The sequence below is a fragment of the Pygocentrus nattereri genome, chromosome 23, assembly GCF_015220715.1.
Source record: "Pygocentrus nattereri isolate fPygNat1 chromosome 23, fPygNat1.pri, whole genome shotgun sequence".
Classification (NCBI taxonomy): domain Eukaryota; kingdom Metazoa; phylum Chordata; class Actinopteri; order Characiformes; family Serrasalmidae; genus Pygocentrus; species Pygocentrus nattereri.
In genome coordinates this window covers 4,517,732-4,537,344 of record NC_051233.1, presented here as the reverse complement: position 1 = coordinate 4,537,344, position 19,613 = coordinate 4,517,732, and the positions used below count along the sequence as shown (strand labels likewise).

The window sequence follows — 19,613 nt, the reverse complement described above, 5'->3', positions numbered from 1 at the left end:
GGGCTGCTTTACATCTGCTGATGAGGACACGCCAAACTCAATAAAAATGCCTTTTGGTCCTTGTGTGGTATCACTAGCAGAGTGTGTGTATCATATTTCACTGTGCACTAGTGTGGGCTCTGTGTGTGTATGCGTGTGTGTGTGTGTGTGTGTGTACCTGTGTGTGTTTAAGACGTTTGAGCTTTATATTTGTGTGCTTATGCACATTTTGCACATTGACAAAACTAGAAAGCCAAAAAGCCTCTATAGGGAAATGTGTATGTGTATGTGTGTGTGTGTGTGTGTGTGTGTGTGTGTGTGTGTGTGTGTGTGTGCGGGGGGGGGGGGGGGGGGGGGGGGTCAGTGAAAGTGGAATTGGAGGGGATTGCGCTGGCTCATGTGCTTTAACTTTCCTTCATTCATGCCTGTGCAGTTTTGTGAGGCTTTGGGGAGCGCTGGCTTCACCTCATTCAAAGAGTTGGCAGGACTGGCTAATACAAAACAGACCATAACCACCCCCCACCCCCCGAACCTCCCCCCTCCCCAAAACATACGCTAAACTACACAACCCCCTACAACATACCTCGATCTCATCAAACCTCAGCCAGAAAAAAACTGTTATAAGAAGAATCTGACAAAGAAGGAGACCACAGGAGACAAGAACAGAGGAGAAAAAGAGAAGAAATGAAAAGAGAGAAGATATACACAGAGATAGAGAAGAGAAGAGAAGAAAAGAAATGAGAAGAGAAGAGAAGAAACGAGAAGAAATGAGAAGAGAAAGCCTGAGATGAGAAGTGAGCAGAAGTGAAGAAAAGAGAAGGGAAAAGAAGAGAAGTGAAAGCCTGAGAAGAGAAAAGAAGAGAAGAAAAGAGAGAAGATATACACAGAGATAGAGAAGAGAAGAGAAGAAATGAGAAGAGAAGAGAAGAAACGAGAAGAAATGAGAAGAGAAAGCCTGAGATGAGAAGTGAGCAGAAGTGAAGAGAAGAGAAGAAATGAGAAGAGAAGAGAAGAGAAGAAACGAGAAGAAATGAGAAGAGAAAGCCTGAGATAAGAAGTGAGCAGAAGTGAAGAGAAGGGAAGAGAAGAGAAGTAAAAGCATGAGAAGAGAAGAAAAGAGAAGTGAAAGTGCTTATTAAACAACAGAAAGAAGATACTGACACACTACAAACACTGAACAATTTCTTTTTGACCTATCTATACTCTGTGATCTTTCATAGCAACTGGTTTGAGGTTGGACACTATAACAGGTGGATAAAATTAGGCACAAAGCCTTGTGGTCAAACAATGGCAGTGACTTTAAACGTGGCACTGTCATAGGATGCCAACTTAAAGTCAGTGTGAAATTTCTGCTTTGCTAGGTCTGCCCTAGACAACTGTAAGTGCAATTTGGTTAAGGCCCTTTCTTTTTCCAGCATAACTGAGCCCCTATGCACAAAGCAAGCTCTATAAGGACATAGTTTGTTGAGTTTCGTGTGGAGGAACTCCAGTGGCCTGCACAGAGCCCTGATCTCCAGTGAGTGCCTTTCAGATGGACTGGAACACTGATTGTGAGCCAGGCCTCCTCTTCCAACATCAGTGTTTGACCCCACAAATGCTCTTTTCACTGAAGAAGCACAGATGCAGTGGCATCTCTGGCACAGAAAGCTTGGTGGGGCACAAATTGTAGTGGCAGTAGCAACTCCTCAATGTAGCTACACACAAACCTGAAGTCAGGGAAAAACACATAGGAATAACACGCCCTGTAATAATGTAATAGTGATGGTCACTGCTCGAAAAGAAAAGATGCACAACGATCTTTCATCTGGACGAACTTGTCCAAAACTTTTCTCCACCAATCCATAAAGGAATTCAAGTGATAGTGCAGCAAGTGCAGGCAAGGAAAGCAGGAGAGTGTTTTCAGCTATGCTCACAGTCAGCCGTGTCCTCTGGCTGGTGTGTCCCAAACCTCTAATTTCTTAATCTCTAATTTCTGATCTAATGGCTAGAACCAAATCTAAAGTTTATTACATTTTCGACTCATTATATCATCTTGCTATTATAAGTAGCTATCACAACTGATGAGAAACATGGCTTTCTGCATAGCGACGCCCACAACATAAGGTTTATTACATGTCTGGATGTATGTATGAGGCCAATGTGACCCCACGGCTGGTCACGGAAAGCGTGTTGAAGATGCGCAGAGTGTTTTAACTGCTCACTTGGTTAGATGGACACTGCATGGACGAAGTTAGAGTAATTGATGCGGCCTGGGTTATTGTTTATCGTTTAGATGGAGAGGGATGAGTTTAGTAAATGGCCTCAGCATGGGCTTTGACCCCAGTCATTCCTGTGCCCCCCAAACACACATGCGGAATGAGTCTGTGTGAACGCATATGTTTGAAAAAGAAACACAGACACGACAGACGGAGACAAAAGTGGTGGAAATGGAGCTCTGCTCATTAGAGTAAAAATACAGAGCTGTTTAACTGTGAGCTGAAAGACTGTTAGTTTTGGGTCCCTGAGAGCTGAGAGACCACCACAGCAACTCTAACTCAAATAAATAGAGAGAGAGAGAGAGAGAGAGAGAGAGACAGAGAGAGAGAGAGAGAGAGAGAGAGAGGGAGAGAGACAGAGAGAGAGAGAGAGAGAGAGAGAGAGAGGGAGAGAGACAGAGAGAGAGAGCTCTCTTCTCTTGTCTCCCTTTCCCTCTCAATCTCTCTTTTTCTTGCTCTCTTGGTTTCTCTTTATACCTCTTTTCCCTTCATGTTATTCTTTCTCTCTCATTTTTGTCTCTATTTTTCTCTTTCTCCCCTCCCTCTATCTCCTTTGTGTATTCTCTCTCCCTCCCTCTCTCTCTCTTTTTCTCTTCCCCTCTCTCTCTCTCTCTCTCACACACACACACACACACACACACTCTTCTCTCCCTGTCTCTCTTGCTGACCCCTCCTTCCCTCTCTCTCTCTCTCCCTCTCCCTTCATTATTTTCTCTATCTCCCTTTCTCTCTCCCTCTCACTCACTTCCCTCTCTCTTCCTCTCTGTCTTCCCCTCAATTTCTTCCCTCTCTCTCTCTTTCTCTCTCTCTCTCTCTCTCTCTCTCCCTTTCTCTATCTCTCTCTCTCTCCCTCCCTCTCTTCTCTCTGCCTTTCTCTCTCTCTATCTCTCTCTCTCCCTCTTTTCTCTCTCCCTTTCTCTCTCTCCCTCCCTCTCTTCTCTCTGCCTCTCTCTCGCTCTATCTCTCTCTCCCTCTTTTCTCTCTCCCTTTCTCTCTCTCTCTCCCTCTCTTCTCTCTCCCCCTCTTTTCTCTGTCCCTTTCTCTCTCTCTCTCTCTCTCTCCCTCTCTTCTCTCTCCGTCCCTCTCTCTCTTTCTCCCTCTCTTCTTTCTCCCTTTCTGTCTCTCTCTCCCTCTTCTCTCCCCCCTTCTCTCTCCGTCCTTCTCTCTATATCTCTCTCTCTCCCTCTCCCTCTCTACTCCATCTCTCTCCCTTTTTCTCTCTCTGCTTTTTCTCTTGCTCTCTCTCTATATCCCTCTTCACCACATGCTCCTCGTTAAGACCACCCTAACCAGCTAACCAGAGACACTCCAAGCCCCTGAGCCACTACACACACACAGAGCCCCCTCCTTTTCTCTTTGAAAGTGAGGGGCTTTATGAGAAGCAGCCCCCTCCGGTCTGGAGGGAACAGGCGCCACTGACAGCTCCACACTCTGGTATGCACATGTGTGTGCCAGCTTTGATGCATTTCACACACACTACAAATGGGTGGGCTTGTTCTAAATTAACGCCCCACTCTATGACCACTCCATCGGCTGCATAGCTCTGACCAATCATCTGTGTGCACATGCTGCATTGAAAGAAGTGATGCATAGGATAAGAACATGTACATCATGTCCATATGAGCAAAATACATTATTTTTATTTCTGGTATGAGTGGAGCAGCAGTGTCCACTCACTGTCCACTCTACACTGTTAGTCCACTTCATCGATGTAACGTCAGAGACGACAGCTCATCTGCTGCTGCACAGTTTGTGCTGGTCATCCTCGAGTCCTTCATCAGTGGTGACAGGACAGATGGTTTTGGTTCTCAGTCCAGCAGCGACACTGAGATGTTTGAAAACTCCAGCAGCACTGCTGCGTCTGATCCACTCAGACCAGCGCAACACACACTAACACACCACCAACCAAGTCCTGAGAATGATCCCCCACCCAAGTAGTACCTGCTCTGTGAGGGTCCCTGGGGGTCCTGACCACTGAAGAACAGGGTAACAGAGTATCAGAGAAACAGATGGACTACAGTCTGTAACTGTAGAACTACAAAGACCAGCTATACAGTAAGTGGAGCTGATAAACTGGACAATGAGCGGAGAAACGAGGAGGTGGTTTTAATGAAGTGCATATGCGTGAACATAAGAGGCTTTTCAGAACACTGTTGTGTAGTATAAGCTGCATCAAATACTCAAATACACACTCAGAACAACAGCTACGATTCCCTGTGCAACAAACTTCAATACACTGGTTTTGGGTGACAGCATCACTCTGGCTCAAGACTTCCCGCTGCTGCCGAGAGTAACTCCGTCCAGCAAGCTTCATTTACTAGAAAACCAACAGTGGTGGAAAGAGCTCCACCGGAAAAAGAGCGAGAGAGAGAGAGAGAGAGGGGAAAATCCAGCAGAGTCAGCAGAAAAAAGCCAAAGTGGAACGACTTAAAAATATCCAACGGAGATCATTTCTATTTCGGAAAATCAATATCAACGATTCCACATAAAAGGGCTGCCATTAAAACAAGAAGGGACCGACGAGTGTGTAATGCTTGCGTTGGCGCCAGAGTGTGAGCGATGCACGGCGGGACGCTTGCCGCTGGTTTTCCACTGTCAATCAATAACATTGATTTGACGCTAAAGTAAACCGGCGGGAATGACGCGGTCGCCGGACTGAAGCCTCCATGTGAAAATCCATCAATCATTCAAAGTCCTGACAGGCCAGATCAAGGAAATCAGACAGAATTGGAACGTAGGCTTCATGTGACAGATCAACTAATATGAGCTGCTGAATGTGCTGCATCAGTGTGTTTCAATGTCTGTGTGTTAGTTCAGTTAGTACGGCGCGAAAGTCAGAGACCATCGTTTATTACATTTCCAGTCAACAGCCGTCATTTCTGAGGAGATTGTTATCAAATATTAGGAGATATTATGAAAATATATAGAAAACATCGAGACAATGGGACAATCTGTGAGCCCTGGTAGACCACCAAAGCTGTCCCCATCAAATAAAGGGTACTTAAAGCTTTGATCTTTGAGAGATTTCTGTCCATCCTTCCACTCTGAGAAGACAATGCAATGTTATGGATCTGAAAGGATGTGTAGCTGGTCAAGAAGCTGTTCCTGAAACAAAAAAGTGTATATATTGTTTTTAGTCGCTGTCAAATGAAAACCAAGTCTCTCCAAAATCTCCAAAACAGTAACTTTTCTACTGGTCCATTCATCATGAATGAATTTCAGCGTTGAAACTGTAGAAATTGAATCAACAAAAATGGAGATCCATGGTTTTCTTTGGACAACGATGATCTATACATATCGGAACAAAACTTTGTATCTCCAAAATGGTAACTTTACAATAGAAGGGAAAAACCTACCTTACTTCTAATGGAAGTCAATGGAACCAGAGTTTTTTCCGAAGTCATTCTGGACCATTTCTTTTAGTCCGTTTATGCTGAAATTTACACCCAATGTAAAGGGTGACATGTATTTTCAAAATATGTCAAAAACTGAAAAACGTCAAAAATGGAGATACGAGGTTTTCTTCCGACAGCAGCGATATATTGAATGAATGACCGTTGAATACATACCTTAATAACATACCTTAATTTTGACTGGAAATTAAATAAATGAAGGGTGGTCTCTGAATTTTGCACAGTACTATTACAATACTATTACATTTTAAAATACTATAAAATTCATAAATATATATATATAGTGAACTCAAATAACCTTCTGAGGAAGGATTACACAGGTACCCTGACAACACAAAGCACATGCATACCTAGGATGTGTTATGTATCCAGCTCCAGTACTGCTTTGCTGAATTACTAATGGCCTGTTGACACTACTCAGCATCCCGGCCACTCAGTTCCCTGCTAGACAGCTCGAAAAGCGCTCACCTCATCATCTTTGTACCAGGACAGCGATTCGGCCGTCAGCACAAACCAGTACTCCTTAGCTCCTCCCTTCATGATGCCAATGTTGTTGATGGTCAGCCAGCCCTTCCTGATGACCTGAGGAAACAAAATAAAGAGGAATTATCAAAAGTAACCAGGCGGTTTGCTGGTTTGGGGCTGGTTCACACGCTGATCGAATGCATGCAACTGCTGCGATGTTGCTGTCTTACTCCTCGAAAGCAAAAGCTCGTTTCTTCTAATAAAAACATTGACAGAAGCTTTTTTGCTTGTGGGAAAAAAGTCAAATGCCCCCATGATGTTATAGTGTTCAAGATTTCATCATCCTGAGGACATCAGGTCTCCACAAAAAGCACAACGCTGTTTCTTTGTCGTTACTATTATACTGGCTCATTTAATATTGATATTACAGAAGACGGTCCCACTTTATATTAGGTGTCTCTAATACCTGTGTAGTTACACATGAATAACATATGCCACAACACCGTAACTACTGGTGATTTAGGCAATGTTACGGGTGGATTACAGCAGTACAGCCTATGAAATTACACATGCGTGCCACCTTCAGTTTTGCCTCATGTAATTACACAAGTTTCTCTTCTACACAGGAACTTTCCTGTAGTTTAGTGTTAAAGTTATGCTTTATAATAAGTGGACAGTTCATGTGTAATTACTATGTAGGTACTGTGTTATAATGTACAGTCACATTACAGACTGATTTAAAGCTGAAACTGGTTACAGTGTCACTGCACTGGCAACATAAATGCTGGCTAAATGTTCGGAAAGCTGGCAGATCCAGTGTAATAATGTCTTAATGTCAGTTATTATACACTTCCTTTTATTGCTGGAAAAATCGCTGTTCCAGTCTGATTACCAATGTAATTACATTCATGTTATTACCCTTATGTAATTACATAAGAGTGAATAGGCTGTTACAACTATCAAGATGCAATTGTGTAATTAGCATCCTATTCTTTCTCATGTAATTACACAAGGATAATAACATACATAAGGCAAAACTGAAGGTGATACACATGTGTAATTACACAGGGTGTACTGCTGTAATCCATCTGTAACAGTGCCTAAATCATTGATAGTTACATTGTTATTGCATATGTTATTCATATGTAACTACACAGTTATTAGAGACACTTAATATGAAGTGGGACCCAGAAGGCTGCAATATGCAACTAAGAGCCCTATAACCAAGCACAGCGAGTGCGTTTGCATGCACTTAATAATCTTGTCAGTAATCTGATCAAATGCTTTTATACGCTCTTGAGTAATCAGATAATGGGGAAACTCCGGGGCTACATGAGTCAGACCGGAATCGGATTTCTGCTTTGCAACCAGCCAATAAACTCACAGAAGACGACGTGACGTAAACGTGATGTAAAACTCAAACTTCATGCTGTGGCTTTTTTAAAACACATCACGCAACTTTAGCTGAAAATATGAACAAACGTCACCTTGAAGATGAAGAATAGCTCAATATTTCATTTGCTCGAGAAAGTGGTTGAAATCCGAGAAATCCGGAAGAAATCAGAGTGAATCACATTGATTACTGAATTAAAGTCCAGCTCTATTGGATTTCTAGATTGGGGTATGAATAGAACTCAGAAGCTTTAGCCAACTGTGTTTTGCACCCAGAGGAATTAGACCTCTTCATTTAACCCATGCGTGCAGTGAAACACCCACGCACACTTGTGAACCCACACACTAGGGGGCACTGAGCACACATGCTCGGAGCGGTGGGCAGCCCTATCCACGGGGAGCAGTTGAGGGTTAGGTGCCGCTCTACTATCAACCAGCAACCTTCTGGTCACAGGGCTGGCTCCCTAACCTCCTGCCCCGTGTGGTGTTTATATGACAGTTTGAATAATCGCATAACTAGAAATCCGATGATGATCGGATTATTAAGTGCGTGTAAACACACTCGGTGTTTGTGACACTGTGTGTGTGTGTCTCTGGGAGTGTCCTGACTGTTCGCACTTCCAAATGTGGATCATATGTTCACGATTTAAACCGAAGAACGGCTGCACTCCTCGTCAGTACATAAGAAGACGTACTCACCATGATCTCGTCCTGTGGCCGCGGAGCCAGAGGGAACAAAAACAAATAAAAAATAAACAGAAAAAGGAAAAGAGAAACCATTACACAAATACTAACACACAAATGAGACCAAAAACACTATTAACTATGATTTACATGTAATGACGGTTTCTGAAACAGATATTACAGATCAGGGGAGAGCAAAAGGCTATTCTGCCTCGAGGTTTTTCAGCACCAACAACGGGAAAAAAGCCTCAAATCCATGTTAAGCAACATGATTATGGCTTGTTGTTAAGGCAAAAACCAAAAAAAGGTCATATGGCTTCCTTAAACGTCTACATAATTGACTTGTCTGCTCTGCCCTCTTGACCACCTGCATGAAAACATGGCCACTGTGAGTCACGCTAGCCTCAGGAATGTCGTCACATCCACTCGTCTCCCAGGAATAGCTCCACAATTACATAATACGCTACTGGTACGTCTACTCTAGTGCACTAGCACTCGCAGCCCATCCTGAAATACAACTGAGGACAAACAGGGTAATTATAAGCTACAGCTACAACATTTCTGGCCAATAGCTGTTAGGAAGGTGAAATGCTAACAGAAAGGCCTCTTTGGTCTTTAATAACTGATCTAGGATCAGTTTTCGCTACAGAGGCCTTCATATCAACTGGTATGAACATGACCACAAACCTGGCCCTGGACCAGTTGATAAGGGCAAGAAGAACCAGCATGGAATGACATACGAATAAAAAGAAGAGAAGACAATATGCAGCAGATGTCGATAATAGAGGGGCAGAAACTCTAGTCTTAACAAAATACTGCAGGCAAGGCAACATATGAGGTCATATTCAGTTACACATTAACCCAACATTCAAGTTTATGTACTACAAATTCAAAAAATATTTTATTTGCAATTCTAGCCCATTCCCAAAGATGGCGCTGTGACAGGAATGAAAACATTACCTGGTTGCCAGCTGCTTTCTTCTTGCTCATCTGGCTGCTTCTCTGCTGGGCACTGCAGGAAAAGCAGATTTAAGCCATTTAAGCACACAGCCGGGGTTAAAGCAGCCCTTTTGGCTTCGCCGTTGTCGGAAGAAAACCTCGTATCTCCTAAATGGTAACTTTACAGGAGAAGGAAGAAACCTACTTTACTTTTAATGGAAGTCAATGGAACCAGAATTTTTCCGAAGTCATTCTGGGCCGCTTCTTTTGGTCCATTCATCATGAAATTTACAGACAATGCAAAGGACAACGGGCACTTTCAGATTTGGTCAAAAACTGAAAAACGTAAAAAATGGAGCTACATGGTTTTCTTCCGACAGCAGCGACACGTTTGGATGTGTTTATGACAAGCCTATTCAACAGAGCCTATTGATAATTATCACACTACTTTACTTGAACCCTTGAACATAACACTGACATAACTATGCCAAATATACCGATTTCTACAGTGGCATTATGAGGGCAAAGGTTAAAACGTTAAAAAGAAGACTTACTTGGCAAATCCAATAAAGTCTTCATGGTTGGTGTTCATGTAGGCCAGTTCAATGTCAATAAGCAGCATCACCTTTGGACCACAGAGGATAAAACACTTTAAACATGTCATTTTCACATTCTTTGATCCAATATTGTTGATTGTTAATAATACGTAGTGTAGATGTTTAAGCTATATTGCAATTTTTTTTTTCACCTCACCCCATAATTGGACAAGCAAGACACGTTCGGTGTTTGCTTCTTTGGTTTTGCACTGGAGCTGCAAGCCTAGTAACAAGTAATGGAAGCTAATACTGTACCAATTAGCACTGGTTGAACTGCAAGCCTAGATCATCACACACCTAACCTTAAAACCTAACCTAAAGCCCAGCACACTGTTAAAAATGAGAGATCAGCTCAACTGAAAATGGTATAGTAACTGATTTAATGGCTTTTCTTGAGTTGACTCAACTTGAGGACTCCACAGTTCACACAACTCAAACTTCTTAGTTGAGTCAAAAGATGTCAGTTCTGCATCTCAGTTTATAAATAAAATGGACTATTTTTTATACTCAACTTCCCCACCAGCCAGAACTCTTTCACACAATCCTGCTAGACATTCTTCACACTTATGGGTGGCTATGGCATTGCTGGGTGCGACTTTGTTTACGACAGAGGCGTAAAACTGTAGGAAAACCCCAAGAGAAACAACAATTCGTGCACAATGTTGCTTTAAGATGGTGCCGGGGATTCCCCCAAGGGGAAATGACGAGGCCAAATAGACGAGGATATGTCAAAATTGGAACTGAAATGAGCAGCTAGACTTACGGATGGCTGTGGCATCACCACTGATTAAGATCGGGAATCAGACTCGAGCATCGATGTGGTTTTACTTTAGCCTCCTTTACTGAAGTTTTCTCTTTGGACCTCATGGACTTTGCAGCCCAATCCAATTGTCGCCATACACGTCTCCTTTAAAGGAACCATTCACTCCATGCCTCACCTGGTCCTTGGTGCGGCTCTCACGGTCGCGGATATGCTGCGTGACGATTCGCTCCATCTCCTCTCGCAGCATGGGGTACTGGGCCAGCTATGGACACGTACAAAATGCAGGACAAATGTATTATACACTGGGCCTAATATTCTACAGTCTAGTACAGTTTATTATCTCCCTCTCATAATAAACACAAAGTGCTGAGCACTCAGAACGCAAAAGTGTATATCAGATTTGAACAGTAATACTACAAGTGCATGCAATTAGCATGATGCACAGTTAAAAGGAGGTTAAACGAGAAATTACTGCTTAACAAAAAAAAAACTGAAACTATAAATATTCCCTACGATTAGACACGATGATCAGAATACACAGTCATGAACAGCACACAGAAGTCAGGCATCACATGAAGGAGTAACAGGGGTAAGAACAAAAAAGGACAAGTAGCACTGGGTTACAATGCATAATATTCACGAGTGTCATCGAATAATGTCCACCGAGGCCCTTTATTTAATTAACATGCTGTCGTTTGGTCAGTTACAAAAGGAGATTTTGAAGCCGTTTCATCCAGAGGTTGTTAATCCCAGTCCTGAGACCCCCATGTTTTCTTGCTCATGAAGGTCTTCTCTAATTAGCTAATGAGTTCAATCAGGTGTGTTGTCATGGCTTGGAAGCTTTTAAATCAACAGGAACACTGATCAGATCCTCGGTGTTGCAGTTGTTTGAATAAATGATGCATTGCAACACGCGGCCCAAAATTTAGCACATTCAAAACAGCACAAACTCTATTGCAGTCAGGTGCAGGGGAGCCGCTAGGGTCATTCCATACGCACAAATCAAGAGTGTGAAGGGCAAAGGAAGGAAGGAAAAGTCTGGATTTGCAGGCTGCAGTCACACCAGGCACACCAACGCATGCGCTAAAGCAAAGGTATAGACATCAGATCAAAAAAAGAAAGAGAGGAAGAGAGGGAGGAGAGGACGTCAGAGGACGTCAGAGGACGAGAGGCAATCAAAGTGGCCTCATGTGGATTCTGACCACAGTCACATCCTCTTATGGCTTCCTACAAAGTCTATTATGACTATTATGAGTTTGAACCGTATGCAGCAAGATACAGATTATCTGACCCTTATTGGTCCCACAACGGGGAAATTTCACTTAATCCATTCGTGAAGTGAAACACCACGTGCACACTGGTGAACACACACACTAGGGGGCAGTGAGCACACTTGCCCGGAGCGGTGGGCCGCCCTATCTGCAGCGCCCGGGGAGCAGTTGGGGGTTAGGTGCCTTGCTCAAGGGCACTTCAGTCAAGTACTCTCAGCTCAGGGAATCGAATCTGTGACCTTCCGGTCACCCTAACCGGTCACCCTAACCTCCAGCCCATGACTGCCGCCCTTATAATGCTCACGTATAGAGGTACAGATTTAGATGTATTTTTTTTTTCAGTCAAACTTACAATTTATTAGATATCTCCACTTGCATAAGCAAGTGCTGTATCCTTCAGCTCATCAACAAACGCACGGTAAAGCAGTCCATGAAGGGAGCTCAAAGGGAGATGTGTATTTACGACAGTGGTCTAAAAGTGAAGTACACTCCACAACTGTCAGGGGACCCCAAAGAGCAAAAAAACTATTCTAACACAATGCTACTTTACGATGGTACCAGGAATTCGAGGCCAAGTGCGTGAGAACATGTAAAAATTGGAATTGAAATGGGCAGCCAGACTTATGGATGGCTGTGGCATCACCAGTGATTAAACTCGGGGATCAGACTCGGGGATCTGACTTAAGGATCACGTTTTGAACAAACAGGAGTTAAAAAATTGCTACAAAATAAAGAAGAAATTGGGATTCCTAGCAACCACCTGCAAGAACAGTATTAAGATACACTTGTGTAATGACATGAGGCAAAACCGAAGTTGATACACTTATATAATTACATTACCTGTACCACTGTAATCCATCTATAACAGTGACTAAATCATTAGTAGTTACATTCTTGCTGCATATGTTGTTCACATGTAACTACACAGTAACTACAAGTAGGGCTTAAGAAAAATTGCACATCAAACAAAGAAGCTGCTGGTGTTCGCAGGACAATAGACTGAGCCTACCTAACATTATTTGGTGTGTTGGGGATTATTTGGATCATGAAAAGCCGAAAGTGTAACCAACTTTTAGAACCGAACTTTGGAAAAGTTGAATAACATCGCTGCAGATTTCTTAAAGAAACTGCAAGCGAGTGTCCTGAAAAAATGGAAGCTGTAAAAAAGGCAAAGGGTGGACACAGTAAATACAGTAACATTCAATATATTTAGCTGATTTTCTGTGTTAATTAATCTGTTAAATAAATGCTTTGTGCTTTATCCAGTGCTGAAAAATGGAAAACTCACACTTTATGTCCATTTTTACTGGAAATACATAAAAACTGAAGGGAGTAAAAACATGTTGCGCTTTTTTGTTGCGCCTGCATGAAAGGATGTGACATGTTTCTGTCAAAATCCACAAGAGGGCAAACTGTTCAAGGTCAAACATGAAAGGTTTTTACAATTGACAGGGGTGAAGAAAAGAGGGCTAGAGACAGATGTTCTTTAATGTGTGTTAACCAATGGGTGCAACAAGACCTTCTGACCTACAAACGGCAGTTATTTTAGAGGAATCCAATAGAAGCATAATAATAACCAGACGTGGGAATAGCACGGAAACTAAAGACATGGAAAAAACAGGAATAAATAAATAAATCTCTCAAAGAAAAGAGACAAAGAGATACAAATAGAACTGAATTCTCTGAAAAAAACAAAAAAAACAATGGACTACGCCAATGAGCATGCGTGTTAACACGGCAAATTGCAACGATTTAGCAGCTGTCACTGTCTAAATGGCCGTTATTTTGAAAAGAATGAAAACAATGTTTAGTATATTATGACAAATAATACAAATGAAATAAACTGGGATGGAAACACTAATATAAACTGTATAAGCGGTAAGGATAGACCGATTGTTGCTGGACGAAAACGTATATATTCCTGCAAGAAGGCCTGCTGAAATCTAGCGTGTAGTGAAGTTATAAGGACTGTGAAAAAAGTCACACCACAATGGTGTTTGGAAGCTTCATTCACATATATTTTATGAACAAAATCCATTTCTCGAGACACATGATTCTTTAACAACTCATGATTGGCGCTGTCGCCCACCTTTAGGGTGACCTCTTTTGACCTCTTTGACTTCTGACCTCAATTTTCACTTTGAACCAAACCATCTTACATAGTGCACCTAAATACCAAAAGTATTTTTAAAAAAATTAATTTTACACCAAAACTTTAAAACAATGTCACAGTGTGTTAGTCACCATTTCAAAAAGCTTCTGATGCCTGTAACAAATCTGAATCAGTACATATTTCTACAATGCACCATTTCATATTAAACCACTCTGAACAACTGTGTTCAAATGTTTATGATTTAATTATGCAGGACTTTTAAAAAATTGGTGGAGTTCCCCTTTAGGAGAACTAGCAGACAGCACAGCAAGTATACTAAGCAGATACCTCTAGAGCTCAAAAAGTAGAGACTCAGAAGAGGAATACATGGGAATGAAAGAATATTGAGCTAAAAGGGCTGGAAAAAGAAAGTTCCATTCTTTCTTCCAAGATGTCCCAATAATGCATTTTTTTCCTTTGCTGTCACACATAAATGTCTACACTAGAAGTTTAAAGTGTGGAAACAGTGACACAGTGATTTTTTGCAAAGCTTCAAATATATCTTTACAGTGAGGAAACAGCACTTTGCTTTTCCCAAACACTGTTACCTATGGTGTTCCTCAGGGCTCTGTACTTGGGCCACTTTTATTTAGCATCAAAAACCCAATTCCAATGAACTTGGGACATTGTGTAAAGCATAAATAAAAACAGAATACGGTGATTTGCAAATCCTTTTCAGCCTATATTCAGTTGAATACACTACAAAGACAAGATATTTAATGTTCAAACGGATAAACTTTATCGTTTTTTTCACTCATTTTGAATTTGATGCCTGCAACACATTCCAAAGACGTTGGGACAGGGGCAACAAAAGACTGGGAAAGTTGAGGAATGCTCAAAAAAAACACCTGTTTGGAACATTCCACAGGTGAACAGGTTAATTGGAAACAGGTGAGCGTCATGATTGGGTATAAAGGGAGCATCCCTGAAAGGCTCAGTCGTTCACAAGCAAGGACGAGGCGAGGGTCACCACTTTGTGAACAACTGCGTGAGCAAATAGTCCAAAAGTTTAAGAACAACGTTTCTCAACGTGCAACTGCAAGGAATTTAGGGATTTCATCATCTACAGTCCATAATATCATCAAAAGATTCAGAGGATCTGGAGAAATCTCTGCAAGTAAGCGGCAAGGCAGAAAACCGACATTGAATGCCCGTGACCTTTAAACCCTCAGGCAGCACTGCATTAAAAACCGTCATCATTCTGTAACGGATATTCCCACATGGGCTCAGGAACACTTCAGAAAACCACTGTCAGTGAACTCAGTTCGTCGCTCCATCTACAAGTGCAAGTTAAAACTCTGCCATGCAAAGCGAAAGTCATATATCAACACCACCCAGAAACGCCGCCGGCTTCTCTGGGCCCGAGCTCATCTGAGATGGACTGACGCAAAGTGGAAAAGTGTCCTGTGGTCTGACGCGTCCACATTTCAGATTGTTTTTGGAAATCATGGACGTCGTGTCCCCCGGGCCAAAGAGGAAAAGGACTGTCCGGATTGTTTTCAGCACAAAGTTCAAAAGCCAGCATCTCTGATGGTGTGGGGGGGTGTTAGTGCCCATGGCAGGGGTAACCTGCACATCTGTGAAGGCCCCATTAATGCTGAAAGGTACATGGAGCTTTTGGAGCAACATCTGCTGCCATCCAAGCAGCGTCTTTTTCAGGAACGTCCTGCTTATTTCAGCAAGACGATGCCAAGCCACATTCTGCACGTGTTACAACAGCGTGGCTTCGTAGTAAAAGAGTGCGGGTACTAGACTGGCCTGCCTGCAGTCCAGACCGTCTCCCATTGAAAATGTGTGGCGCATTATGAAGCTCAAAATACGACAACACAGTCCCCGGACTGCTGAGCAGCTGAAGCTGTACATCAAGCAAGAATGCGAGAGAATTCCACCTACAAAGCTTCAACAATCAGTGTCCTCAGTTCCCAAACGCTTATTGAGTGTTGTTAAATGGAAAGGTGGTGTAACACAGTGGTAAACACGCCCCTGTCCCAACTTCTTTGGAATGTGTTGCAGGCATCAAATTCAAAATGAGAGAATATTTGCAAAAAACAATAAAGTTTTTCCGTTTGAACATTAAATATCTCGTTTTTGTAGTGTATTCAGTTGAATATAGGTTGAAAAGGATTTGCAAATCATCGTTTTCTGTTTATATTTATGTTTTACACAACGTCCAAACTTCATTGGAATTGGGGTTGTATATGCTAATCTGGCAGTTTCCTTAAACTTCACTTAGATATAACTGAAGTAAGTTTAACTGCACTCAAGTTGATTGCTGAGCTGAGACCAGCTCCCTGATTACATCCCAGCAGCACATAACTTGTAGTTTTTCTAACCTCTGCATAACACTTATCTTTTAAGGCCTATTGTTGTTGGATAGTTTGATTTCTCTGCATCAGAAGCTGCTTTATGATGGACGTCCACATTGGTCCTCACTTTGTAGGTATTTACAGATGTGTGTAAGGAGCATCAGGCTCTCAGAGAAGGCGCTGTATGTAAATAAAATGTAATGTTGTCCTGAAATTAAGTTAATATGCAATAAAGCATGTTTACTGCTATCTAGTTAATCCAAGGAATACTCCAATCATCAATACTTTAATCATACTTTAATTAGCTGTTTATTTTTACAAGGAGACAAAGAACTTTGGGTTTTTATTCTTTCTCAGTCCTAAGTCCAGCTATCGGTCTATCCGTACACCTAAGACGGACGCAGACGGACGAAGCTTGGTTTCCGCATTACCTTTTCGCTACACTTTCGTATGGTGGAGGTCAGTTCACTCACTACCATATCTATACACTTCAGCGTGGGAGACTTCAGCTTTTGGATCTGCTTTTTCACTATGGCCTCGAAGGCCAGGTCAGGGGTAAACAGGCCCGTCCTGCAGAGGAAGACGGGGGGCACGGGAGAGAGAGAGAGAGAGAGAGAGAGAGAGAGAGAGAGCAAAAAGGGAGAGGTAGAAAAGGAAAGACAGAGAGAGAGGGAAAAATAGACAAAGAAAGCGAGATAAAGGGAGGGAGAGAGAGAGAGAGAGAGAGAGAGAGAGAAGGGAGGACAGAGAGAGACAAAGAAAGAGAAAGAGACAGAGACAAAGGAGGGAGAGAACAGAAAGAGAGAGAGAGAGAGAAAGAAAGACTTGCAAGAGATTCACATGAAAAAGGAACAGAAGAACGAATAGAGAAGGAGTGATGAAGAAGAAAGAGAGTAGGTTCAGGAATGGAGGCACAGATAAAGACACAGAGGAAAAGAAAAGGCAAGTCAGAACCTCTAGTTTCTCCTTAAGCCATTCAGCAGAGGCCTGAGATCCTCCCCAAAGAGAGAGAGAGAGAGAGAGAGAGAGAGAGAGAGAGAAGGGTGGGGGGGCGGACCTCAGGCTGCCTGTTCATCGGCCAACAGCTTAAAGCCAGGAACCCTTTAGCCAGACTGCAGCTTTACACTCTCAGGCCAGTCAGCAACTCCATCACATTCCACTCTGTCTGACCCCCCACCCTCCTGCTGACCACCCCAAACCAAGCTCCGGATTTCAGTCCTTTGATATTCATCTATATTTGCATTTTTTCTGCATTTTTGTAATTCTAATCATTGCACTTTACATAATCGTGATGAAGAAACTTTGAACTACCATTCAGTTTTTTCAGTAATATAAAACATTTGCAGATAAAGTAATAATAAAAAACAATCTGAAACTACACGTTTTTTTGAAGTGAAGACTGGTAACACACTCACATATGGCATTTGTCTGCACATTTTAGTGCACTAAATGTCTATTTATTTGCACCATATGCGTAGAACAAAATTCAACACAAAATATAACATGTGCTATAACTTTTGCACAGACCACGTTTATGTTTCATTTGACAAATCGGGCAAATAAACAGTAACTGTGCACTGATAGGTGCAGGAGTGTGATCTCTGTAGAGGATGTGTTCACTTATTTTCACTTAGAAAACCAGCAAAACTTTTGACCAGGGTGCCAAAACTTTTGTATACAAGCGTAACTGTATAAAACGACCTGATATGATGCTAGAAGCCTGTATGAAATTTTAAAAATTTGTGCATAATGACACAGAGCTGTAAGTGATTCCAGCTGAGATTTGGATGACATCGAGAATAAAGCTGTAATAAAATTTGTAATAAAATTAACCATTAATAATATAATAATAGCAGAATGCATTGTACTCGAAAAGTGGTGATCAAATCTCAAGTCGAACGGTCAAAATGCATAATTGCAACAAGTACTGATGAAGTAGTACAGTTCAAAAATATAATATAAACAAAAACACAGACTTACTTTGCTCTGCTTTAAGCTTCAGCTTAGGTATAGCTGCTTTTCTCACATCTCAGGCAGGAAACTTTTCCGCAAAAGTAGAACAATTTCTTGTAAAATGTTTCACAATGTTCGACTTTTTACGAGGCTGAAGTCGCTTCTCATTCGCCAGCTTCTTGTTCTAATTTTCCCGTTCCACCTTAAATGGTGACTGAGGTGTCAGAATGTAACAGCTGCACCATTTAAGGTGGAACGGGAAAATTAGAACAAGAAGCTGGCGAATGAGAAGCTTTTTAGTGTTTACAGATTAAATGTATCAGGAAACCAGCTGGAGTGTTTATATATGCAAGTAAATCCATTCGTCTCCAAATTATCAATGTTCGTCTTAAATCTCTCTCTTTGCCTTTTCGTTAGCTACTAGCTAGGCCAGATTGTTGTCTGTGTTGCTATGGTGACCATCAGTCTGCGTGCTGATCTTCAGGGTTAAAGGGTGAATCAGCAGTTCTACATTAACTCCAGAGTTCAAGACCATTTACTGTTAAACTGTGTTGAACGTTCAGCAGAGCTTTATTTTAACTGTACAGGGGGATTATTTTATTATTATTTACTAATCTAATTCAGCTGTGGAGCCGCAACAGGGCAATAAAAGATCCGCATGCAGCTCACGAGCTCTGTGTTGCCGAAATATTTCTTTCACAATGTATGAGTTATTATATTATTATTGCTATTCATTTGTAGTATTGTAGTAAAAGTAAAGTAGGCTTGAGGAATTGGAGCATGTTTCTACTGACTGGCGTAAAAGTGCATCACTGCAGTCCATCAAGCTGGAGTCTGGACCCTGAAGTCTTAATGCTAAGTGTATATTATGCATTTAAATCTTGAGGCTTAAATGCCACGAGTAAAGTTATGTAGTAGCTAAATACAAATGCAAAAGCTATGTTAATGTCTCACGTCCACCTAGCAGTGGGACGTCAGCGTCCAGAGATGTCTCTTCAGCACTGCAAGCTACTCGTGGCCATGCCGTGGCCATTCTCTCCGGTTTCTTCTCTGTCCGAAGCTGCTAGCATGTACAGAAACCTGTTCACACAGACCACCCATTCCCACAAGCTCCTGTTAAGTCCAGGGGCTGGTCAAGGGAGGGCAAAGGGTTTGTGGGTAGTTTTTGGGGGGAGGTATCCAAGACATATCATCACCCTCCACCAGGGCTTTTACCTTCTTGGTACACTGCCTAACGGTATTGACTAGCTCAGAAATGACCATGTCCACACATTTCTGGCACGGCTCTTTAATCTTGAAGATCTGCCTTTTCACAATGGTCTCAAAGGCCATGTCCGGCGTGAAGAGCCCAGTTCTGCCCATCAGAGAAGCGACAGACAGGCCCAAAGGAAAGGACAAAAAAGAGGGCGGGGATGGAGAAAAATGAGGAAGAAGAGGAGAGGTCG

The 19,613-nt window shown here is 42.2% G+C and overlaps 1 protein-coding gene across 13 annotated transcripts in view; it reads right to left on the bottom strand.

Annotated features, from left to right (window-relative positions):
* The window catches only part of dnm1a (dynamin 1a), a 141,804-nt gene that overhangs the window by 64,093 nt on the left and 58,098 nt on the right, over positions 1–19,613 (bottom strand). For 8 of the 13 annotated variants that reach the window (XR_005129521.1, XR_001859144.2, XR_001859143.2 and 5 more), the window contains exons 10-16: positions 16,647–16,785; positions 10,662–10,748; positions 9,682–9,752; positions 9,149–9,200; positions 8,876–8,881; positions 8,204–8,215; positions 6,116–6,229 (exon numbers count right to left, since the gene is read on the bottom strand). Coding sequence is in view for 9 of the 13 variants with exons in the window: in XM_017724305.2 (XP_017579794.1) it covers positions 6,116–6,229; positions 8,204–8,215; positions 8,876–8,881; positions 9,149–9,200; positions 9,682–9,752; positions 10,662–10,748; positions 16,647–16,785 (481 nt within the window). In the remaining 4 variants the exon portion in view is untranslated. Of the gene's footprint in view, positions 1–6,115; positions 6,230–8,203; positions 8,216–8,875; positions 8,882–9,148; positions 9,201–9,681; positions 9,753–10,661; positions 10,749–16,646; positions 16,786–19,383; positions 19,523–19,613 lie in introns of all 13 variants that reach the window. The other 5 variants (XM_037533736.1, XM_037533738.1, XM_037533735.1 and 2 more) reach the window with 3 other exon arrangements.